At 39.6% G+C, this 26,257-nt stretch overlaps 2 protein-coding genes across 2 annotated transcripts in view; one reads left to right on the top strand and one right to left on the bottom strand.

Moving 5' to 3' along the window:
- The window catches only part of LOC126295416 (synaptobrevin homolog YKT6), a 32,986-nt gene extending 9,719 nt beyond the window's left edge, over positions 1-23,267 (bottom strand). The window contains exons 1-3 of the mRNA XM_049987895.1: positions 22,714-23,267; positions 13,125-13,225; positions 10,629-10,799 (exon numbers count right to left, since the gene is read on the bottom strand). Of these exons, the coding sequence (XP_049843852.1) occupies positions 10,629-10,799; positions 13,125-13,225; positions 22,714-22,900 (459 nt within the window). The 5' untranslated portion in view covers positions 22,901-23,267. The remainder of the gene's footprint in view (positions 1-10,628; positions 10,800-13,124; positions 13,226-22,713) is intronic.
- Positions 23,268-23,374: 107 nt separating this feature from the next.
- Positions 23,375-26,257, top strand: part of LOC126295415 (inhibitor of growth protein 5) — a 32,723-nt gene continuing 29,840 nt past the window's right edge. Inside the window, exon 1 of the mRNA XM_049987894.1 lies at positions 23,375-23,595. Within this exon, the coding sequence (XP_049843851.1) occupies positions 23,559-23,595 (37 nt within the window). The 5' untranslated portion in view covers positions 23,375-23,558. The remainder of the gene's footprint in view (positions 23,596-26,257) is intronic.

Here is a 26,257-nt window from a genome sequence, read left to right as displayed (position 1 = left end):
TAAAAATTCACCGAGCACACAAAGACACATACAACATTATCGGTTGTCAGCAATAAACTAAATATATAAAACAGCTCAAACTGCTAACAACATCAGGAATATGTGCATCAATAACATTAAAAAATATTTGATAAACTGATGCATGAAGCAAAAAATAAATAAATAAATAAATAAATAAAATAAAATAAAAAAGTAAATTGAATATGCTGTTACCTTTTGATCAACCTCATACCTGTATGTAGGTTGCAGAATAGACTAATGTGAAAAGCTGCATCAGACTTGAGAAATTTGGAACAAATGGGCTTGCTCTGTGAACTAAGTCTGTGAAGTTTGGTACAGGAAAAGGAGATTAAAAAGGAGAATGGGATGGAGTGGTCATGGAGGGGCGAGGGCGAGGGTGTGTGTGTGTGTGTGTGTGTGTGTGTGTGTGTGTGTGTGTGAGAGAGAGAGAGAGAGAGAGAGAGAGAGAGAGAGAGAGAGAGAGAGAGAGAGAGAGAGAGAGAGAGGGGGGGGGGGGGGGGGTACCGACTTTCCTACTCTGCGAATTATCCAAGATGTCTCTTAAGAAAATGAACAACAGAGCCAAAAAGAAAATTAAGGAACAGCAGCAGGGCTACAGAGTGTGACATACAGGCTAGATTTACCAATATCCTTGCTGGACTCAAGAAGGCATACGAGAGAGTGGCACAGTAAGAAATGTGAGCTCTGGAGAACAAAGGTGTTAAGTACGCAGTTTTCAGACAAAAGTAATCCACTAAATTACAGGCCCATATCATTAATGTCGATATTCAGCAGGATTTTGGAATATATATTGTGTTTGAACATTATGAATCACCTCGAAGAAAACAGTCTATTGACACACAGTCAACATGGATTTAGGAAACATCTTTCTAGTGAAACACAACGAGCTCTTTATTCTCATGAAGTGTTGAGTGCTATTGACAAGGGATTACAGATCGATTCTGTATTTCTGGATTTTCAGAAGACTTTTGACACTGTACCACACAAGAGGCTTGTAGTGAAATTGTGTCCTTACGGAATATTCTCTCATTTATGTGGCTGGATTTGTGATTCCTTGTCAGAAAGGTCACAGTTCGTAGTAATTGATGGAAAGTCGCAGAGTGAAACAGAAGTGATTTCTGGAGTTCCTCAAGGTAGTGTTATAGGGCTTATTCTGTTTCTTACCTATATAAATCATTTGGAAGACAATCTGAGCAGCTGTCTTAGGTTGTTTGCAGATGACACTGTCGTTTATCGACTAGTAAACTCATCAGGAGATCAAAACAAACTGCAAAACAATTTAGAAAAGATATCTGTATGGTGTGAAAATTGGAAATTGCCCCAAATAACGAAAAGTGTGAGGTCATCCACACGAGTGCAAAAAGGAATCCATTAAAATTCAGCTACACGATAAACCAGCCAAATCTAAAAAGCCATAAATTCAACTACGTACCTAGGGATTACAATCACGAACAACTTAAATTGGAAGGAACACAGAGAAAATGTTGTGGGGAAGGCTAACCAAAGACTGCATTTTACTGACAGGACACTTTGAAAATGTAACAGACCTACTAAGGAGACTGCCTACACTACGCTTGTCCGTCCTCTTTTAGAATACTGCTGCGCGGTGTGGGATCCTTACCAGATAAGATTGACGGAGTACAGCAAAAAAGTTCAAAGAAGGGCAGTATTATCGCAAAATATGGGGGGGGGAGTGTCACTGAAATGATACAGGATTTGGGCTGGACATAATTAAAATGAAGGCGTTTTTCATTGTGAGAGCATCTTCTCACGAAATTGCAATCACCGACTTTCTCCTCTAAATGCAAAAATATGTTTCGACACCGACCTACATATGGAGAAATAATCACCACGATAAAATAAGGGAAATCAGAGCTCGTACAGAAAGATATAGGTGTTCATTCTTTCTGGTCGCTATATGAGATTATAATAACAGAATTGTGAAGGTGGTTTGATGAACCCTCTGCCAGGCACTTAAATATGATTTGCAGAGTAACAATGTAGATGTAGGTGTAATGTACTATGAGAGTAAGAATACGCTAAAGTAAGAGAGAAGTACTGACTACTTCTTCTCCTCTTTGCTAATTGTCATCTTATTTTCAATACATTTACCTGTTGACATATAATACTTACAGGGTGGTTATAATTAAACTTTCATTACTGGAGCCAGTCTAGGCAGAAAACTGTTTACCTTATGGATACCCTACTTAATAGGAAAGACAATCAGACTGTGTTGTGTACGTCCAGAATTTGCATTGTTAGAAGTGTTATTGTCTTGACTTGCCGTTAGGTGCTGGTACGAGTACGGTGACGAAGGGTTGAAACAACCATCAGAGTGCATTTCTGCTGCAGTCAACACGAGTCTGGAAAAGGTCAGCAGAGTTTTCCTCGTAAAGCTGTTAACAATAGCAACAGCTCTGTTCCTCTCTGTACTGATGCATTAAAGGAACGTGGAGAGGCCCTCTTTCCGCAACAGGGTTCAAGAACAGGATTTGGAGGTTCAGATTAACGGGCAATTTGGGAATTGCTCCTGGGAGAGGCCAGAAACTGTTGAAGTTACTGTTGCCACAGCTGAGAATTCTGGGCACAATGTGCGATTTTTCAAGCAATGCGTGAGCTTTCTCAAGACAGCTAAACACTCCGTGACCCATAAAGAGTTGTAAAATAATATATCTAGTGTGGTTCCGGACTGTCATGAATGCAGATGGTCATCACATCGAGGAAAGTTTGTAACCTGTAACATAAACACGGTATGTGATTAACAACTGTTACCCTGTCATGTCTAAATTAAAATGTGTTTCTTTCAATGGTTTTTTGTTATATCTCTTTCACGTGTCCTTGTAAATGTTTCCATCAAGTTTCATTGTTCTACAATCACGTCTTTCTTGGGACTCCCCCTGAAGTAATTAAACATATGTGGGTAAAGTGAGGTACATCACTTGAAACTTAAGCATTCCTGCTTGCCAGCAACTTATTTTACGTCGTCGTCGTCGTCGTCAGTCCTGAGACTGGTTTGATGCAGCTCTCCATGCTACTCTATCCTGTGCAAGTTTCTTCATCTCCCAGTACCTACTGCAACCTACACCCTTCTGAATCTGCTTAGTGTATTCATTTCTTGGTCTCCCTCTACGATTTTTACCCTCCACCTGCCCTCCAATGCTAAATTTGTGATCCCTTGGTGCCTCAAAACATGTCCTACCAACCGGTCCCTTCTTCTAGTCAAGTTGTGCCACAAACTTCTCTTCTCCCCAATCCTATTCAATACCTCCTCATTAATTACGTGATCTATCCACCTTATCTTCAGCATTCTTCTGTAGCACCGCATTTCAAAAGCTTCTATTCTCTTCTTGTCCAAACTAGTTATTGTCCATGTTTCACTTCCATACATGGCTACACTCCAAACAAATACTTTCAGAAACGACTTCCTGATACATAAATCTATACTCGATGTTAACAAATTCCTCTTCTTCAGAAAACACTTTCATTGCCATTGCCAGTCTACATTTTACGTTCTCTCTACTTCGACCGTCATCAGTTATTTTACTTCCTAAATAGCAAAACTCCTTTACTACTTTAAGTGTCTCATTTCCTAATCTAATTCCCTCAGCGTCACCCGATTTAATTCGACTACATTCCATTATCCTCGTTTTGCTTTTGTTGATGTCCATCTTATATCCTCCTTTCATGACACTGTCCATTCCATTCAACTGCTCTTCCAAGTCCTTTGCCGTCTCTGACAGAATTACAATGTCATCGGCGAACCTCAAAGTTTTTACTTCTTCTCCATGAATTTTAATACCTACTCCAAATTTTTCTTTTGTTTCCTTTACTGCTTGCTAATACCAAATATCCTCCAAAATGATTAAAGGTCTGAGCCATTGCCAATTTCCATCACAGATTTTCTGAAGTTGTAACCAACATTGAATTCTGACTACGTACTTTCGTTCTCTTAATTTTTCTGCAGAAATGACATGCAATATTAATTAATTAACTCACTATTAATAATTCCATGGACTTCACCACAATTTTCAATACAGTGCACACAACTGTAGTCATGTATTTTTTCTAAATTTCTGACCAACAATAATTTCTATAAATCAAAATCACAATAGCTCCTGTGGTTCATCGAAAACAGTAAAATACAACATGGCTGTTTTTAAAGCATTCTGTAGTTCACAAACCAACAGTTTATTCTTACACCCATCTATAAGTAGTCGGATGACACCCAAAATTGGCAGTGGGCAGTTTGTACGTTCACAAGTCCATGTTTAGGCGTACTCGCCATGTTGACTCACACCACATGTATGTTTGTTGCAAGTAAAAATATTCACACCAGACAGTACAAAACTCAAGAATTTGGATGTTTAATAACTTTGAAGTGAATTCTGTAAACTAAATTAATGGGCATTTTAGATGGACTGACTTGTGATTTACATTAAAATGTAATTGTCATCAAAATGAGTGATTGTTAGACACTGTGGAGTTCATGACAGACTAGATTAATTGAACTACAGAAGAATAATCTACTGTAACAAATTACCATAGGACACTGCGTAATACAAACTGATTTGGTTTTGTGTACATGTGAACTGAAAGAGTTAGTCCAATGAAAACCAAACACCCACCAAAATGGGACAGTGGAATGGTTCCATTCGAAAGTAATCACCATACGTGTTAATCATCTATCCTACTGGGGGGGAAATCAATTTTTATTTCCTTAAATGGGGTCGAGCTTCTGGCAGATCCACAACCGCACCCCCTCTTGTACTTCTTTGCCCAATTGAAACCAAAGGCCACGCACGTCTTCAGGTTGCCAAAGATGTGAAAAACTCATGGTTGTATTAGAGGATGCTCTAATGTTTCCTAAGCAAATCTCTGAAGCATGGCCTTCATCCAATTGGCTGTGTGGGGGCATTCATTATCATGCAACAAAACTATTTCGTCCAACAGCATTCCCGTGCATTTTGACTTTACGGTGCGGGCATTCTGACTTTATGACGCATCACAGTGTCTTCATAGTGCTGCGCATCGATTTCGGTTCCAAGGTCGAGAAACTCAACAAGCAGAAGGCCTCTACAGTTGGAGAAGGAGGTCATTGTGACCTTACCAGAACTTTTGTGTACAGCCTTTGGTTTCTTTGGAGTGGAAGATGTGCGATGTTTTCACTGTCGGCTCTGTCATTTGCCCTCGGGCTGTCAGAATGCTGTCCGACGGAATAATTCCGTTACACGATAAAGCCCGTCGTCGAACTGCATATCAGGTACAGGCTACACTTCAGCGATTAGGTTGGGAAACACTACTCCAAATTCAATATAATTCGCATCTTTCACTGTGTGATTTTCATATCTTTGGTGGCCTAAAGGAAGACACATGTCAGACAAGGCAGTGAAAGTGTTCGTGAGGTTGTGGATTCATCAGTGGCTGACTGGATTCTAGAAAACATAATGATGATGAGTTTGTGTGTGGCTCAACTGCGCAGTCATCAGCACCCATACAAAGGCCCAATTTTTGACACAGTCCAATTTGTTTTACACAATACAATCTAGACACTATCACAAATGATGCTGATGAAGACAACACAAACACCCAGTCTCTGGGCAGAGAAAAATCACTAAACTGGCCGGGAATCGAACCCAGGACCCTGTGATCCAGAGGCAGCAACGCTAGCCACTAGACCACTAACTGTGCACAGGAAACACGAACTGATCATCTTGTCTCCAAGTGGGACAAACATCTTAACGTGTGTGGTAATTACTTTCAAATGGAACTATTCCACGGTCCCATTGTGGTGGATGTTCAGTTTTCTCCTTTGACTGCCCCCTTTTATGTATTCGGTGCCACATCAGAACAATTAACTTCACCACTGAAGTACAAATGTTAAGTATTGTAGGGTCTAGCCTTATGTGAATGCTGATTATTCCCATTATATCTACTGAACTGCTCATCGACCCAATGAAGTCTATTACAGACGATGAAAACTGTTAATCAGTGAAACCAAAATTGTTGAGTTCTGTACACAATTGAGTGGAAACCTTCCAATAGCCACTAACACTTCTGCAGCTTCATATCATCTACAAACCGGAGATCACCACCGACATGCTTACGAGACAAACATCATCAGGTTAGTCCTGCAACAAAGTTTACTTTTACCTCACCATAGGTGATATAATGCACAGCATAGCAGAAAGAATTAGAGAGGATGATATCCTATCTGAAGGAATAAAGAAGACAAATGTCCAAACATCTTACAGGAATGCAGCCGGGTGACATCTCTGACAGGGGCTGATATTTCAAAAAGGTCAACATCACATCATTTTCCAGGTACAACAGCTATGAGAGTGTGCTGTGCAAAGGAATTTAAACCCTCGGCACGCAGTGCTACGCCAATAGACAACTGTAATGCGGTATTTGCGGAAAAGCGGACCTCACGTGCTCATTGTTATTGACATAACACTACTGTGTCAATTTATTGCACAGGTGTGTCAAGGCAAGTACTGCACAATATTTATGTACAGGAAGCATCAGTTAGTGCTCTGCCTCCATAGCAAACATGTCAGCGCTCTGTGGAGTGGAACTAGTGTGTGTGGTGACCGTGTTGCTTGCCTGGGAAAACAAAAGCGGATATTACGCAGAATGGACAAAAGAAGTTCGAAAGGCTTCTGGTGAACATTTCAAGGGACCAGGTGTTCACTCACTCATGGCAGCAAAGACCTGTAATCCACAACAACAACAACAACAAAAACAACTTACAAATTGAAGACGGGAAATGTGTAATTTGTTCTGAACATATGTACTTTTCTACCGTAACACCCGTTGCAAGAGAAATAAACCAATTATCAATTATTTACCGACCAAGCAATGTGGCACAGTGGTTAGCACACTAGACTCACATTCGGGAGAACGACGGTTCAGCCCGCATCCGGCCAGCCCGATTTAGTGTTTCCATTATTTCCATAAATTGCTTCAGGCAAATGCCAGGACGGTTCCTTTGAAAGGGCACGGCCGACTTCCTTCCCCATCCTTCCCAAATACGATGAGACCGATGAACTCGCAGTTTAGTCTCCTCCCCCAAATCAAACCCAACCCCCAATTATTTAATGATTACTAATCCAAAACTTACATTACGAGAACAGTTGACCTTATCTCATCTAGCAAGGCAGACAACTGCTACAAGCAAAATAAACATTTCTGCTAACTGTCATGACACCATTATTCTTGGCCTCCTTTGATATTGAGGACAATGATGAAGCCAATGTTTTCTGATCAACCAAGAATTTAATTTCTCAAAGTACAACATGGTGCTCTAATATCAGGGAGTATACGCGGATAAAGAAAAAAAATATTCCTGTATTTTTCCCGGTAAAAAATACACGGTCTCCCAGGTGAAAATAAACTTTTTCTGTGTTAAGTGACAGTATACTCTTCCCCGGCACTGTAAAACTCGTCAATCCTTTGAATGTTTATGGTTTTATATACCGCCGTAGAATTTCCCGGCACTTCAGAAAACAAAACTCCCGGAAGGGGGGTATTATTTTCATATTACAAAGGTATAAATTTGAATTCCACCAAACACCGCATGTCACTTTCCGAAGCATTGAAATCGAGTTTGCGATGCACTTTTGTAAGCCAGTCATAGCTCATGTCACTTGATCTCACCTGCTGACGACAGCATAGGACATGTGATGTAGTCAGCCAATAGCAAGATCACTTAAGTAGCGCGAGCACACAAATAAGAAAAGTTCATAGTTTAAATTAAGATGCATCACACAAATGTGCCAGTAAAATTTTTAATAATGACGTAAACGTCTGATCTGGGCTCGATATTCTTCTAAATGGTCATCCTCAAAGAGTTGATTTTTAAATGAGAGTCAAACGCTTTGTGATTTAAGAAATTCATCGTACATTCTCGCACATAGTTCACCTTGCGCAAAAGGAAATTGCTTTGAACGTAATGCTTTTCAAGCACCATTCGCAGTATTTTCCCACGGCCTGTTAGAAATAGGTTTGTTTCAGCAGTTGCAAGTGAGCGCCAGAAAACAGGGGTCACCACGCTTACGCAGCTACGATGATGCAGGAAGCCCATATGTTCATACGTGTAAAACATTAAAAGGTATCGCATTATGTCATGAAAGAAACAAGCCATCAGAGGATACTTCAAGAGCATTGGAATTTCGTGAACCACACTAAAATGCATAATTCGGCTTAAAGCGCACATTCGTATGTCCATATTCGGATGCAAATTTTCTTGTAGTGCTGGTGCTGTATTATCTCATGGTTCTTTATTACAGTATAATGCCATAGATGCACTTGAAATGCCGTGAACAGTTAAAACCAGCCAAGAGAGTGAAATTAAACACTTCATTTCAAATAAATTGACTGCCTCAGCTGAAAAGATTAATAAAAGTCAAATCTCTTTAGCAACGCAACAAAAATAACTTCATTGTTCTGCAAGGCAATTAATGTTTGACTATCAGAAAAGTAGAAATAAAATCTGAAAGTATAACATATTTTTGCCTTCCATTACTAAGCAAACATATTTTAATTCATTTGATAGCTCCCGGCGATAAAAATCTGTTTCATCATAATTTAACGTGAGAGCAATAAACGAAGACGAAACAACAAAATCACTGAAAGTAGAGGTTGGTCGCGTGGAGACAACCCACCACAACTCTGACTGCTCTGTACATCAGCCCCAGATTTACTGTATTCCCAAACTGGGGCAATATTAGGTAGTGGCACCCAGCCACACTTCTGTAAACAGAAGTAGGAGAAGGTACTACATGTACGCGACTAAACTGCGCATGCACAAGAGCCCGCCCGCAACTGCTCAAATGACTAATTTAAACAGTAGTCATGTCACGCTCATCGGAGGCAATTTGTTGTTATGAAGGATTGTATAGTCCGGTTTTCTCCTGGATGAAAAAATTCCTGGGTTTTTCCAGTACCTCCCAGTTCTCTAGGGTTGTATACACCCTGCATATGCATTTTTCAACCCATTACCTGATCTTGTGTCACTTGCTTTTTGTAGAATTTCATTCACAATAAAATGAATTATTCTTGGTCTAGTCAAGAACTGCCATGCATAGTGCAACTCACAGTAAATATATTGAGGGAAAATTAATATTTTTAAAGGTCTGCAGGGTTTTCAATACGCTGCGCAAACTATCAATACAAATCCTAGTGGTCTGTATACTGTATATTGTTTTTACACACTATTCATTACTGTGCAATAAAGATTGGACCTGCGAGTGGAAAAACACACACACACACACACACACACACACACACACACACACACACACACACACACGCACGCACGCACAGAGAGAGAGAGAGAGAGAGAACAGGATTCCAAGGTGACTTTAAGCAAAAAAGTTCATCTGTATTTCCAAGGCTAGTTGTTAGTTTATTCTCAACACTATCTCAAACGCTGGAAGTACAGGAATCTATGTGTTGTTATACTACATAAATGACAATTATCGAGGCAATGTATTACAATCACTTTTATGTATGTCTGACAATTATGCTCTGTACACCAGTCCTTCACGGTCCTGTTGGTCTCACCGATCTATAAAACATGTTAACAGCTGCAAGGGACATGGCAGACGAGTGAGAATCAGAGAGAAGAGAAAAAGAGTAGTAAGAACATTAGTGGAATAGAAGGTGCACGCACTGCTGAAGTGGGATAGGTGGGTAGAGGACAGGGATGAGCGAAGGCTGAGGCCTGGTGCATTACAGAAATCAAGGATTTGTTGTTGGGAGACTGCCAGCTGTGCAGTTCAGAGAAGTTGGTGTTGGCAGGAAAAATACAGATGGTGCAGGCTGTGAAGCAGTCATTAAAGTGAAGCACACTGAGTTGGGCAGCATGTTTCGTGTCTCTTGGCCACTGTTAGTCAGTGGCCATATGTACAGACCATCAGCATATTAATTTGTCATACCCACAAAGAATGCAGCACAGAGGTTGCAGCTTACCTTCTAGATCATATGGCTGCTTTCACAGGGGATAGGAGATGAGTAATAGAGGACTGGGATAAGTCGTGGTGGAGGAATGTATGGAACAGGTTTTGCATATAGGTCTATTGCAAGGATACGAGCCATGGGGAAAGAGGTGGAGTAGGGACAGACACAAATATTGCATAGGTTAGGAGTCAGTGGAGAGAATATTGGAAACGACATTCCTTATTTCAGGACTCAACGAGAGGTAGTCGATACCCTGGTGGAAAATTAGATTGAGTTGACCCAGTGCTGGGTGGTATTGTGCCAAAAGAAGAGTGTTCCTTTGTGGCCAGACAGTGAACATATGGGAGGTGATAGGTGACCCTGGAGAGGTCTGTTTCTGGGCAGGACTGGAAGGGTGATATCGGTCTGTGAAGGTGTCTGCGAGACCCTCTGTACATTTGGAGACGGACTGCTCTTCACTACAGATGTGAAAATCATGTGTGGCTAGACATCCCGGTGGTAGAGGTCTTTCTCTTTGTACATACTCAATAATTTCAGCAGTACAGCTCATATTTCTACACCTCTCATCTCAACCTCTGTGCTTACACTGAGAAAGAAGTGGGGAAACTATCTTTATGTATACAAATGGACAGCCTTTCGGCACTCACCAGAATGATCTTCGTCTCGTCCAGCTCCTCCTGGATTTTTGTCATCGGGTCCGCCTCACGAGGGTTCTGGTAGCGTGCCAGGTACGTGTTTATCTGTGGGAATGCCACTGCCTGCTCATCCGCCGTTGGCCACGACGAAGCAGGAATCTTTGTGGCAAATTCATCCAGCACCTGTGTAATGTGCATTAGTCAGCACTAACTCGGATGCTTACTACAGCTAATGAAAATAAGTAGCAGAGATTTATAATGAAAGAGAAAAGAAAAAAATACAGCTAAAATAAAATAAAATTTAAAAAAAAAATGGAAATCCAAGATGGACGAAAACAATATCTCACTTACGCGACTAGTAGCAATCCACCTTAATTCACACTAGTTTTTATAATAATAATAATAATAATAATAATAATAATAATAATAATAATAATAATAATGTGGCTGGAGACATAGAATGCCATTAACCACTAAAATGCTGCTACAATGACTCTTTATTCTGTATGGTGTATAGTTAGCTTTTGAATCACACATTCTGTAACTTCACTCATAATGTTTTTTTTTTTTTTTTTTCCTTCTTTTTAACCCTGTTTCCTAATAATCTTATGAACACTTCAATATCAATTATAGAAATCTAATACCAAATTACATGCTCATATTATTAATTTTGTTTCAAGTATGTTATGAAGCAGAATGTACTGAAATCATATCAAATTTCACTTTACTAGGTTACTTACTTTAGCTAATATTGGGTAGTAGGTAATGCTCGATTGTAATTCACTACTTCTGAAGACACACATCATAATAGCAACACTTAGCAGTACCCACATTTGCTCAAAACCTATTACACAGGTGTAACAAGTAGGTGCCACATTACAACTGTTTACCCCTTGTTGTGGGGGTAAACTGAACCCACCAATATCCGTTGTCAGCTTTGTCACACAGCATAATCGTGTTCAAGCATGTGACACATGCAAGATACAGAACACTGACAGTATTTCTGCTATTTTGTCAAAAACTGACATATTTAGCCCATGGTTGTGTACAAAATATAGGTTGATTCTCGCACAGAACATTACAGCAACCAGCCACTTTTTACAAAGCTATTTATTTATTTAAACAGTGCCGCTACCAGCTTCAAACTGGTAGGTTCATCTTCAGATGGCTATTTCATGCTTTACATTACATTTCGTGTAATGTTTCCCCACCTGATGAAACTTCCTTTAGGTGGCGTTGCCCCACAACCAAAACAAGATGTGAGATAACATCTTTTTTATTTTAATTGCGGCTCACTATGATTTTACGTGATTTCAACAAATTATTATTATTATTATTATTATTAAATGGAAGATGTTTCGGTTGCTTACTTGTAAGTAACCGAAACATCTTCCATTTAATAAAAATTTGTTTACATAACTTAAAATCATCGTGTGGCACAATTATAATTGAGAAGACATTGCAAATGGCTCTAAACACTATGGGACTCAACATCTGAGGTTATCAGTCCCCTAGATGTAGAACTACTTAAACCTAACTAACAAAAGAACACCACACACATCCACGACGGAGGCAGGATTCGAACCTGCGACTGTAGCAGCACCATGGTTGTGTACTGAAGTGCGTAGAACCGCTTGGCCACAACGGCCAGCAAAGACATTGTCTCACATCTTGTTTTGGTTGTAGGGCATCACCATCCCAACGAAGTTTCATCAAGTGGGGAAAAAAATCACGAAATGTAATGTAAAACGTGAACTAGCCATCTGAAGATGAACCTATTGGTTCGAAACTGGAAACGGTGCTGTTTAAATAAATAAATAAATAAATAAATAGCACTGTAAAAAGTGGCTGGTTGCTGCAATCTTCTGTGTAACAGTCAACCTATAAGACAATATTTCTTTTGCGCATATATTAGTTTTTGAAATGCAGGCTGGTCATGAGCAGATTCAAGTATAAGTTCTGTTGCAACTTCATCAGGGTCAGTACACATCTGACAGATTTTATTTGTCACTGCTGCCACAACAATGCACACACTCAAGACAGCAAGCATGATACTTCCAACAAACCTTCCTTGTAAGCATTTTCTGCAACAATCATTTCTGTAAGTATTCCTGATATTGAGAACCCATTTGTACAACATACAAATCATTATACCTTGTATGCTTTTGTATGTGAATAGGACCACTGAAGATGGTCCTTTGATTAACACTAGTTCCAGCAATAAGAAAGACTTGAGTAAATCTTTGGTAGTTAATAATGACAGTCTGCCAACATTTTGAAGCTGTGAAAGACTGCTTACAGAATTACAGAAAAATATCTGGGAGGGGGGGTTCTATTTGAAATAGCACACAAATAAAAAATTACAGAAATGGACCGCACATATTTGTGACAAACACATAACAAATTGAGATTTCCTTTTTTGATAGCTCATACAAATAAATCTGCAGCTTTCCGTTAGTGCAGAGAAATGGTAGACGTTACTAACAGGCGACAATAGTGCAATATTACCTTTGTGATGAGTGTGTGCGCTACGCGATGCGGGTACTCTTGGTCTGAGATCAGCACACCAGCCAGGTTATCCGCACGAACGTAGACGTGGCACATGTATTCTGTAACACATTGCGTTTATATTCAGTTACCTAATGACGTGCTCTGAACTTTAATCGTATCTCTACACATTGGCCAATAAACAAAAATACCACTAAACCAGACAAGTTGTCCAGCCATAGATACTTAAATGCTACCCATGCGTACCTTGAGCAGAATGCTGGTTGTTGTTGATGTTGATCATCATCATCATCATCTACATCTACATCTACATCTACTACTACTACTACTACTACTGACTGTACCCTAATGTATAGTACAAAACTCCGAGATTCAATTTTCTGTGTTTCCATGCAGCTCTCATTTCTCCTCCGTTAATTATCAGTTCATTTTGTTCTCTTTTCTCCCCAGTTTTGTTCTCCAACTGCACTTCCATTCCTCAATTATTTGTCTGTACGAGTTTCTGTCTGCAACTTCTGCAGAATTTATTTGGGCTCTTTCTAGAGATTTTCTCACTTACCGAACTCAGGCTATAGCTCCCTGTCTTCATGTGCATTTTAAAACTGTTTAAGCACGAGATCAACAGGAAGTGCAAAATGGCTAAGCAGGGATGACTAGAGGACAAATGTAAGGATGCAGAGGCTTATCTCACTAGGGATAAGATAGATACTGCCTACAGGAAAATTAAAGAGATCTTTGGAGAAAAGAGAACCACTTGTATGAATATCAAGAGCTCAGATGGAAACCCAGTTCTAAGCAAAGAACGGAAAGAAAAAAAGGTGGAAGGAGTATATAGAGGGACTATACAAGGGCGATGTTCTTGAGGACAATATTATGGAAATGTAAGAGGATGCAGATGAAGATGAAATGGGAGATAAGATACTACGTGAAGAGTTTGAGAGAGCACTGAAAGACCTGAGTTGAAACAAGGCCCCGGGAGTAGACAACATTCAATTAGAACTACTGACAGCCTTGGGAGAGCCAGGCCTAAGAAAACTCTACCATCTGGTGAGCAAGATGTATGAGACAGGCGAAATACCCTCAGACTTCAAGAAGAATATAATAATTCCAATCCCAAAGAAAGCATGTGTTGACACATGTGTAAATTACCGAACAGTTTAATAAGTCACAGCTGCAAAATACTAACGCGAATTCTTTACAGACAAATGGAAAAACTGGTAGAAGCTGACCTCGGGGAAGATCAGTTCGGATTCCGTAGAAATGTCGGAACGCGTGAGGCAATACTGACCCTACAACTAATCTTAGAAGAAAGGTTAAGGAAAAGGAAACCTACGTTTCTAGCACTTTCTTTTGATGATTTACCCCAGAAAATTAATCCACGAGAATAACTGAAAGTAAACATGCAAAATATGAAAGGAGGCCGATTTGTTAGTATCCAAGACTACCAATTATACTAAAAACAACAGCAGTTCAATTTAATGTTTAAGAAGATCAGTAATATGCTTCTTCCACTTCAGGTTTTCAACAGTATATATATCCTGTACACTCTAACAAATTTGGAGCATTCTATATCACTGATTCCTGTTCATGTGGTATATTATTTGTTGGAATGATTATTTGTTGGAATGATTATTTCATGTAAAAAAAACTGAATGTACTGTTTTTCTCAAAATTTTAGAGATAGACCATTTCCAGAGAACCACTTTCAATAATACTCTGTAGAACATTAAAAATTCCTTCTGTTGCTCCTCTCTAATGGTATTTATTATAACACTAGTATCACGTGCAGAAAGTGCTTCTTCTGCTTGTTGAACATTAAGTGAAGAAGGATCACTGACATCTACAGGGCATCCCAGGGGTAGTGGTCCATTTTCAGGGATATACTGGGAAACAAACACCTGCTGCTGCAAGTTCTTTGCTTGCCATATTTTGGGACGAGGTAGTAACAACCGAAACAAGAAAATACTGCCCAGCAAGCATGGACTCAAACACATACCTTAAGAGCTATCAGCAGTTGTTCAATAAGAGGTGTGTTTCACAGTTCTACATAGCAAAGATGAACAAGAGCTCATAGTTCCTAAGGTAAGCACTGCAGAGTCCATGTTTATTAGACTATTTTTGCTTTTAAGTTCCTGTCATATCCCTGAATACTGACCATTTCTGGAAACCCAATGGACTCCCTTTGTGATTTTTCATCAGTTACTTAAATTTTCTACCCTTCTGACACTGAAATATACAGGACAACTTTTTGCATTCCCTTTGTTAAGTATGATTCAAAACAGTTGTGTGTAAAGCCATCAATTTCATTTTTCTAATGTTATATGATCTACACAAATGTCTAGGAAATATCACAAAAAAATAATTTGTGATGTGTTATTATTTAAGGCTTGCAATATTGGTGGCTGAATGTTTGGTGGCGCTTTGGCAATTCGACCAGGGACAAATGATCTCCTTAGTACAGTTCTGTTTGCAACAGTCTTCCCCGTGGGTATAACCAATGTAGCAAGGGATAGTCAACAGTTGTGCTCCATCACCAATCCAACTTATTCAACTATCTTAGTCCACTACATTCCTACACCACACTTACTCCCAACCCCCTGCCATATGGGTTGTACCCTGCAGCAAGTCCTGGTGCAACAACTGTCCGATACACCCACTCTAGTCCCATCACAGGCTTATCCACTTATCTTATCAGATGAAATGCCTCTTGTGAATGCAACCACACCATTTGCAAGCTCTGCTGTAACGTCTGCAGAACATATCACCAACCAGTTTGAAACTTAGCGAGACCGAGTTATATCTACGCTCTGCAAACCACTGAAGAGCAAGGCAGAGGGTGCATCCCACTGTGCCAGTTACTAGGGTTTCTCCTCATTCTGTTCACACACAGAGTGCGGAAGGAATTATTGTTTAAATCCTTCTGTGTGTGCTGTAATTAGTCAAATATTGTCCTCCCAATCTCTTAATGAGCTACACATACAGGGTGTTTCAAAAATGACCGGTATATTTGAAACGGCAATAAAAACTAAACGAGCAGCGATAGAAATACACCGTTTGTTGCAATATGCTTGGGACAACAGTACATTTTCAGGCGGACAAACTTTCGAAATTACAGTAGTTACAATTTTCAACAACAGATGGTGCTGCAAGTGATGTGAAAGATATAGAAGACAACGCAGTCTGTGGGTGCGCCATTCTGTACGTCGTCTTTCTGCTGTAAGCGTGTGCTGTTCACAACGTGCAAGTGTGCTGTGGACAACATGGTTTATTCCTTAGAACAGAGGATTTTTTTGGTGTTGGAATTCCACCGCCTAGAACACAGTGTTGTTGCAACAAGAGGAAGTTTTCAACCGAGGTTTAATGTAACCAAAGGACCGAAAAGCGATACAATAAAGGATCTGTTTGAAAAATTTCAACGAACTGGGAACGTGACGGATGAACGTGCTGGAAAGGTAGGGCGACCGCGTGCGGCAACCACAGAGGGCAACGCGCAGCTAGTGCAGCAGGTGATCCGACAGCGGCATCGGGTTTCCATTCGACGTGTTGCAGCTGCGATCCAAATGACGCCAACGTCCACGTATCGTCTCATGCGCCAGAGTTTACACCTCTATCCATACAAAATTCAAATGCGGCAACCCCTAGCGCCGCTACCATTGCTGCACGAGAGACATTCGCTAACGATATAGTGCACAGGATTGATGACGGCGATGTGTGTGTGGGCAGCATTTGGTTTACTGTCGAAGCTTATTTTTACCTGGACAGCTTCGTCAATAAACAGAACTGGCGCATATGGGGAACCGAAAAGCCCCATGTTGCAGTCCCATCGTCCCTGCGTCCTCAAAAAGTACTGGTCCGGGCCGCCATTTCTTCCAAAGGAATCATTGGCCCATTTTTCAGATCCGAAACGATTACTGCATCACGCTATCTGGACATTCTTCGTGACTTTGTGGCTGTACAAACTGCCTTAGACGACACTGCGAACACCTCGTGGTTTATGCAAGATGGTGCCCGGCCACATCGCACGGCCGACGTCTTTAATTTCCTGAATGAATATTTTGATGATCGTGTGATTGCTTTGGGCTATCCGAAACATACAGGAGGCAGCGTGGATTGGCCTCCCTATTCGCCAGACATGAACCCCTGTGACTTCTTTCTGTGGGGACACTTGAAAGACCAGATGTAAAGCCAGAATACAGAAACAATTGAACAGCTGAAGCAGTACATCTCATCTGCATGTGAAGCCATCCCGCCAGACACGTTGTCAAAGGTTTCGGGTAATTTCATTCAGAGACTATGCCATATTATTGCTACGCATGGTGGATATGTGGAAAATATCGTACTATAGAGTTTCCCAGACCGCAGCGCCATCTGTTGTTGACAATTGTAACTACTGTAATTTCGAAAGTTTGTCTGCCTGAAAATGTACTGTTGTCCCAAGCATATTGCAACAAACGGTGTATTTCTATCGCTGCTTGTTTAGTTTGTATTGCCATTTCAAATATACCGGTCATTTTTTAAACACCCTGTACATGGTTGTAGACACTCTTGGAGTCATCAAATAAAGTCAGTTCTTGAAACTTTGTAAGTAGGCTTACTCGGGACAGATTATGTCAATCTTCGAGAGTCTGCCAGTTTGGTTTCTTCAGCGTCTCTCAGACACTGTCCCACAGACTAAACATGTGACAACTCGTGCTGCCCTTCTTCACATACTTTCCACTGATAGTCCTATTCGGTACGGGTCCCACACATTTGAACAATATTTTAGAAACAACTGCATGAGTGACTTATCAGCTATCTCCTTTGTAAACTAATTTCTGTTCCCTGGTATTCTACCAATAAATTGAAGTCTATCACCTGCTTCATCCAAAACTGAGCCCATATGATCATTCCATTTCATATCCATACAAAGTTTTACCCCTCTGTATTTGTATAAGTTAGCCAATTCTAACTATGATTCATTGATATTACAATCAAAGATACTATGTTTTTTTTCCATTTTGTGATATGCATAATTTTATGGCTCTGAATATTTAAAGCAATTTGCCAATTTTTGCATCACTACGAAGCAGAATAACCCAAAAATGTAATGCTCTTTGTTGCAATGACAAATAAGGCAATTTTCATCAACAAAAAGCCAGCTTACTTGATGAAATTTAAACTGAGAAATGAGTGCTCAATCAATCAGACTGACTGACTTGCTATTTTGAAGCCTCGATAGTAATGTACACTAACGCTAAAAGAACATAACATTCTCTGAGGAATCCGAACCATCACAACAGCTTAGTTGATGAAAGAGGAAACAAGATAAAGATATGACAATGTTGCAAAAGAATAATTGGGTTAAAGCTTGCACATGCACAAAAATGAACTTGCAGACCAGCTTGCAAAAGAGACATCCAAATAACAAGATCAAGTTAGCTGTATCAAATGTCCCAAAACCTTAATGAAACACTGGTGTCAAATAGCAACCCTAGAAGAATGGGAGAAATAATGGCAATAATACAAAAAGAAATTATAAAAGGATATTTTCCAACAGTACAAATAGATTATCAACCTCTCCTAACAGCATTGTTGCTGGGACATGGAAAACTGAATGCTTACTAGCATCAGTTCATAATAACTAACAATGTCATGTGTCCATGTACTGTTAACCAAACATTGCAACACACAACTCTGACAGGTCATAGAAATTTACTACTGAAAAATGCAATAATGGAAGACAGAAACTTGGCAACTAGCAAGAACCTCTTTTAAAAACACTTGTATAATTTCCATACTTCAATGGAGTTTCCAAATTTAAGAATTTCACTCACAAATTTAAAAGCAAACTCTGCACTGATTTTAAGACCGTAACCAATCCAAGAGAAATTCACAACATTTAAAATAGCTTCTTTAAGTCTACAACAAAAGTTATAATTATGTAAAGCAACAAATGTAGCAGTACTCATGTAATGGAGCATATAAATAAAAATAACATGGCAACTGCTGACTATTTACATGAATGTCTTTTACATCAAGCGAAATCTACATTTTATTTATACTGAACTCGAGGTCAACTATATCTCTCTCAGGAGGAGGAGGGGCAGACTTTGCCTATTGACATTATGTTCATGGCTCCTGTGATGTCACCGTTTAGTGCACAGATTCGCAGTTTTGTTGTTAGTTGGCAGGTTGCCCACCGAATCACATTTCCATATGACCTAACTGTCCCTACTGTGCAGTGAATATCATCATGATGGAGCAGTGTGATTCTTTTATGGCCACATTACTACCCTCATCTAATCCTATCCTACTTTGTAGGTGTGTTGTATATGTACCTGACGTCATATACTACGGTGCCACATGGTCAAAGGATGAATTAACAAATAATCTTTACTAGTGGAGTTTGTTTTCATTCTTATATATAAGTGTTTACAATAATAATAATCCTGTTGTTGATGCCACTGCCACCAATACCAATGGGTGCAAAAGTGGAATTCCAATGAAGGGATTAAAACACAGCAGAATGGAACAGCTCACAGCAAGATTTGAATGACATCATTGGGGCTTTAGATATTTGACTGCTGCAGTGGCAACATACTGAAAATGATGCAACCCATGTCCGCATGTTGATCTCTCGAATTCTGAATACTGAACGATTAATTTCTAAAGCCCAAGCTATCCATTCTCTTATGTTCTCACCTTCATAAACTTAAGTAAGTACTCCTTTTCTGGTCAACTTCCTCATTTTGATTACTTCGGTGGTATGTCTAATAGAATGTTGGAAGCATTTGCAAAGAAAACATGAGGCTAGACAGGGTGCAACATATTATCTTGGATGTATAGTCACCAACAAAAAAAAATGGCTCTGAGCACTATGGGACTTGACATCTGAGGTCATCAGTCCCCTAGAACTTAGAACTACTTAAACCTAACTAAGGACATCTAAGGACATCACACACAGCCGTGACCGAGGCAGGATTCGAACCTGCGACCGAAGCGCCTAGAACACTGGCCGGCATAGTCACAAACAGATCTAAGAGTAACTTTTTAGGTGTCCCTCCACAATAGTTTTGGTATCCTTGTAGTTCATGTTGTATATCAGTAGTATGGCAGGTAACATTAACAGCAACCTCATGCTTGCCACACAGTTATCTATAGTGAAGTAGGGTCTGCAAAACGCTGCAGAAACATTCAATCAGATCTTGATAAGATCTGAAGGTGGTGCAAAGATGGATCACTTAATTTAACCATGAACTCATGAGGTGCAGTCTCTCAGGCCGTACAAAAGTTTTCGAGCTCACTTTCTACAAGGTCAATTCTGGCAGAATTGTTTCTGTATCTCCCCCCTCCCCTCATCCTCCTCAAATCGGTTGCATTATCACCTCTTTGTTTACAGCTGACAAATGTTGGAGATTCTTACAAGGGAACCTTCCCATCGCACCCCCCTCAGATTTAGTTAGAAGATGGCACAGTGGGTGGATAGGTCTTGAAAAACTGAACACAGATCAATCGAGGAAACAGGAAGAAGTTGTGTGGAACAAGAAAAAATAAGAAAAATATACATACTGAGCAGTACATGCGCAAGATAGGCAACATCAAGGATAGCGGGAGCAAAGGAGCATCGTGGTCCCGTGGTTAGCATGAGCAGCTGCGAAATGAGAGGTCCTTGGTTCAAGTCTTCCCTCGAGTGAAAAGTTTTTCTTTATTTTCGCAAAGTTATGATCTGTCCATTCGTTCAATGACGTCTTTGTTCACAGTAATAAGTTTCGTGTCTTTGTTTTGCGACCGCACCGCAAAACCGTGCGATTAGTAGACGGAAGGACATGCCTCTCCAATGGTAACCGAAAACATTTGATCGCAAGGTCATAGGTCAACAGATTCCTCCACAGGAAAACACGTCTGATAGATTCAGTACGATACTGGCGACGGCATGTGCGTCACATGACAGGAATATGTTGTCGATTCATCTAACTTTTACACTTGGCAAATGGGTAAAAAGATTCTTCTACCTTGCCCGATTTAGGTTTTCTCATGTATGTGATCATCACTCCCAAAAAGTGATGAAAACATAAGCGTTTGTCATATAAACTGCAACAAATGAATGCAACAGTTTCACAGTCGAACAGTTTTCCCTGTGCTCTGTCAAAACATATATTTTTAATGCTTTCAAATTTTTCGGTGTGTAGACTGTCAAATCCTGCATATGTCCAAGCAAATCTGAACATGTCCTGGACTTTTGTAGAGCGAAGTTGATTATGTGTGAGCACCTGAACTTTGATAATTGTCTGAAAATATAAATTAAACTTTCCGCTCGAGGGAAGACTTGAACGAAGGACCTCTCGCTCCGCAGCTGCTCACGCTAACCGCGGGACCACGGCACTCCTGAGCTCACACTATCCTTGATGTTGCTTATCTTCCGGATGGATTACTCAGTTTGTATATTTTGCTCTCTCTCTCTCGCTCTTATTTGTTCCACACCAACTCCTTCCTGTTTCCTCAATTGAGCTGTGTTCAGTTTTTCAAGGCCTATCCATTGCGCCAACTTATAACTAAATCTGAGGGGGGGGGGGGGGTGATGGGGAGGTTCCCTTGCATTTCACAGTGGTTTGTAGTGTATGTGTGTACATGCAGCGGTTTTGAAAATACTAACCCTTTATCGAAACTGTGTTTTAACAATGCACAGAACACGAACAAGAAAGAGTAAGTCGCTGTGGATCACAGAATAAACTAGCACAGAGTAAACCAGGTGTACAGATTTTGTAATTATACTACAGCTATTAAATTAGATATTATGGACAAAACACATTAATCTCGGACATACTGGGCCCACAGTTGAAAGATGCTAACAAAAAGTAAAGATGAACGGCAAAATCAACAGCATTGAATGGTACATTTTCAAGTATTCATGTGGGTTAGTTGGTCTATTTTTAAGAACATTGGATTGGTTAAATTTTACTGAGCAACATCCTGGGCTGTGCTTGAACAACTATTATAAGCAGTGACCTACTTGTACTTGATGGTGCTGTAATTTCCAAACACTGTGAAACCATTAGCTACGAATTATTGATTAAAACTCTCAAATAATATCTGGTTTTATACCATATCAATTGTGTCTCACTATCACATAGCTGAAAATAAAATTTAAGTACACTGTCTATGTATCCACTGGTGACGGATTTTTAGTGCTATGCTCAGTTTCGAATTTTTTGCTCCTAAGGTGGCCAAGTTATGACACCACCACGTGTATAAAATAACAGAATAATTACCAATCATTTACAAAGTTTTCTGTAGGCCTAATTTTCTCTTATGTAGACGAACAAAATATGGTCAACTCTTGCACGTTTCATGTTTTACGATTTTTAAGCCGACTACTGTACACCAAATAATTAGGCTCAACTGTGATGGTTAACTTAAATTGTAATTCTTGGTATCTGTATAAGCCGTTACTGTGTCCCTCTTTCCACAGAACTGAATGTGTCCACCGAAAGGTGTTGGCGCGTGAGCAGCACGCTAATCCCCCCCCCCCCCCCCCCCCCAATTTCCCACGTACGGGTTACAGAACGTCAACCAATCTTACGTTAAATATAACAACGTTGAATATTCTTACCTTTCTCACGAACCGATTGCCTAGCAGGCGTGTGTGTCCTCTCAACTATAGTTTTACTCGCAAACGCCATAAACTCTTGGATGCTGCTTCTCTGAAAGTAACTGAAGCTGGCCAGCTCGTATGATGTTTTCAGCCAAACTGCACCGTTTGGTCCTTTATAAAGGATATTCAGCGCGTACAACTTCATATTTTACAATTTTATACACTTTGTCAACTTTTAACCCTTCGATATCGATTAACTGTCGAAAGAACGCACAGATGTCAGCTAGATTAATCAGGAGTTCAACAGGTTGATATCTCTATAGCGGGAGATAATTTTCACTTCCCTAACAAGCACTTGCGGAAGACACAGAAGAGAGTGACTGAAATGAGTATACGCCTTGATGTAAATATAGGAACTAATTCCACCATAGGGGAAACAAAGCTGAAATAATCACTCAGCTGCTAATGAAAACACCCTTTCGTTTCTTTCTCTATACAACAACTGCTCATCAACCAATAAACGTCATGGAATTTCACGCACAAACTTTTTGACACATTGCCCCTCACTTATTTGATCGTCTTCCAGTTTGTCCAAATTAAAAGGACACAAGTATGTGTCACATCTGTGATGTTGGCAACCAGTTAACGTTGTTCAGTTGGCTGTGCTCCAGAGACGACGTAACAAGGTATCGACTGTGAAGTGGAAGCTGTGTGGAGTTAACCGTCTGGTTGATCAAATTTGCTGTAATGAAATGAAAAACGGAAGAGGCCAGTGAAGTGGACAGGAAGATGGACATTTTGATGTGATAAACATAAATGATGCTCATTTATATTTGTCTATAGGATTTTCTTCCAATCGCAAAATGACGTGTGCACTGTATTTGGAACATTATTTAGACAGTAAGTAATTACTGTGGCTCTGAATATGACGTAAGAGGGAAAATTGAAGTAAGAAGTTTGACACGAATACCTATCCCATATTTTCGGTATTTACTGGTAAAAATGTCACTGTATAGGCAATTACAGGTTACCCTCTCGAAACTTCCAGAACGGTTAATGTAGTCACTTGAATCAATTGATCGAAATAAAAACCAACAAATAGTTTAGAAACAATAGGTTTTAATTACATTCTCACGCTTTGCAATTGCATTTTCATTATTTTAAATGACCCAGCTGCGTTATCGGGCCGTGCCGAAATGAAACTAAGGAGCTAGAAAAACTAGCAGTATTTTTTTTTTTTTTATAACTGAAAGATGCATTATATTGCACTGGTATTAATTCGTCTTAACAATTGGTGCACAATAACTAGGGTCTTTATTGTTAAAGGAGTCTCTATTTTTATTTTTTTAAAAAAAAGCATTGTATTGATTCCTTTCAGTAATTTACTAAGAATTTGTAGAATTGCTGGTTTTGAGTGTGTTATCGAAATGAAAGTTACAATTATTCTTTGAGCAAATTGATCGCATATATATCTCGGCCAAATATGTTGCAACCGTAAGTAATGCCTGATTTTTAAAATACTGAATCGCTGTGAACGAATCTGATCGATGTGGAAGCATAATGCGTATGGATTGATTGAGAGTTGTATCCTACTTCGCACATCTTCATAACACCAGTAAGAGATTGTTACATCAATATTATCTCACACTGTTCTATATGAATCATTGAAATCTACCAGAAAGTTTTGTTTTACTGTATTGATTTAATTCGTATTTCTGGCTGTTTTGTTTCTGGAGAGTGTATCAATCATAACATGAATTTTCTATTGTCAGTAAATTTTCATGACCAAATAGCCTTGAAAATTTAGGTCAATACAAACTATTGATTGTCCAGGTGGTATGTGCGATGTTTTTGTTTTTATGTTTCAGTTGTAAATGCCAGTAGCCCTAGTATGTTTTGTTTATAACATGTTGTTTATTTCTCGTGGAAGTGGCTCAGATCGTCCTGTTTACAAGATCTACACATATGTCTAGTGGAAAAGGCAATCAACTGAGGGAAAATGTTTTGGGTTGTGTTGTTTATTATAACTACTATTTTTCTCTTAAATTTATGAGAATGTCGTGATGGACTGGACTGAAGCTTAGCCCAAAGTCTCGATTAGGTTAGATGGTGACCATTCAGTTGTGTAATGTCTTCGTTTTAAATACATATGGCATTTTATAGCTTATGTTTAGGTCCTTGTCAAAATCCCTGTTTTTCCACTGCGCTCTAATATTTTCAAGTTTTTAATATGTTTGAATGCAACAAGAACATTCCAGGCCCAAAACTCCTATTTACTTGAAAGTGCCATCAGTTTCTATAATTTTATTTTGCTGATGATTTCACATTGTTCAATGTCAACTGTTGATGGGTTTTTATCTTTGCCATATTAGAGCCATCATCAGTGTATCGGTGTGGCATCACATTGTTAGCTAATTCTAAAAAACTATAAATCAAAAACTACAACCACATCCATAATCACCACTACCTCAAAAAAACACAACAAAATTGGAATCGAACACTTCCCTTGACCCATATAGGTCAACAGCAACTACCAGTACCACACTATAAATCTCGAAATTTTCACCAACACCACACTTAATCCTACCACTAAAATAAATATTGGAATCAAACACTTCCTGTGACCTGTTATCTGTACGACATCACCACATATAGCCATCCCTGGTCAGAGACGACGGAATTTTAGTAAGCCTCATTTCTTCATGACACTCTGAACACTTCACAACTTCAGCCAACAGGCCGAATAGCTGAATAAATTTTATTAGACACAACACACTGACCCCCATCACTGTCGACCACTGAAAACTGTTAACCTTGTCAGTCATAGCCATACCTCCCAAAGACATAAACAATGCCGTTTACCAAAATTCACACATGACGACCAGAAAAAAATTACAATAACGCGCTGAAAAATATTCTGCTGAAAGCATAGCTGCCACTGATACCACACACATGCAATGCTACCACGCAAATTAACCCTATACACCACATAGCACGCTGCCCGTAAACACACACCACCAGATAGAACCACCGACCGCAACAATACGCCCCCTGTAAACATGCCACACACGCAAACTAAACCAAAAACATCGCCTAACACCCAACCAGAGAGCACCACAGATCACATCAAAACGACGCCTACAAACACGTGACTCGCAAACCAAACTCCGCGACATCACACACCACAACAGCCTTATGTCACGGGTCAAAACCGATGGGTGGAATCGGACACTTCTGTTGACCCAATTTCTTTTCTAACGAATTAACAACAATTTTGCAAGGATAGATTGCTACCCACCATATAGAGACAGTCTTGACTCCCAGACAATCACGGTGAAAAAAAAAGGGGGGGGTCAACTTTTGAATTTTTGAATAAAGACAAAAGACATCTAGAAGTAGAAAACACACATATTTGTGACTCAATGCCCGTGTTCCATCCCGGATTTGTCATTGTTTTATTTTATCCCTGATATGTTTACAGTAACATTCCAAGCTATCAAAATGAGATTTTCAATATAAATAATTGGGTGTAGAGTGACACAAAATATATTTCAAAAGTATC

The sequence above is a fragment of the Schistocerca gregaria genome, chromosome 11, assembly GCF_023897955.1.
Source record: "Schistocerca gregaria isolate iqSchGreg1 chromosome 11, iqSchGreg1.2, whole genome shotgun sequence".
Taxonomy (NCBI): Eukaryota; Metazoa; Arthropoda; class Insecta; order Orthoptera; family Acrididae; genus Schistocerca; species Schistocerca gregaria.
This window is presented reverse-complemented; position numbering and strand designations above follow the sequence as displayed.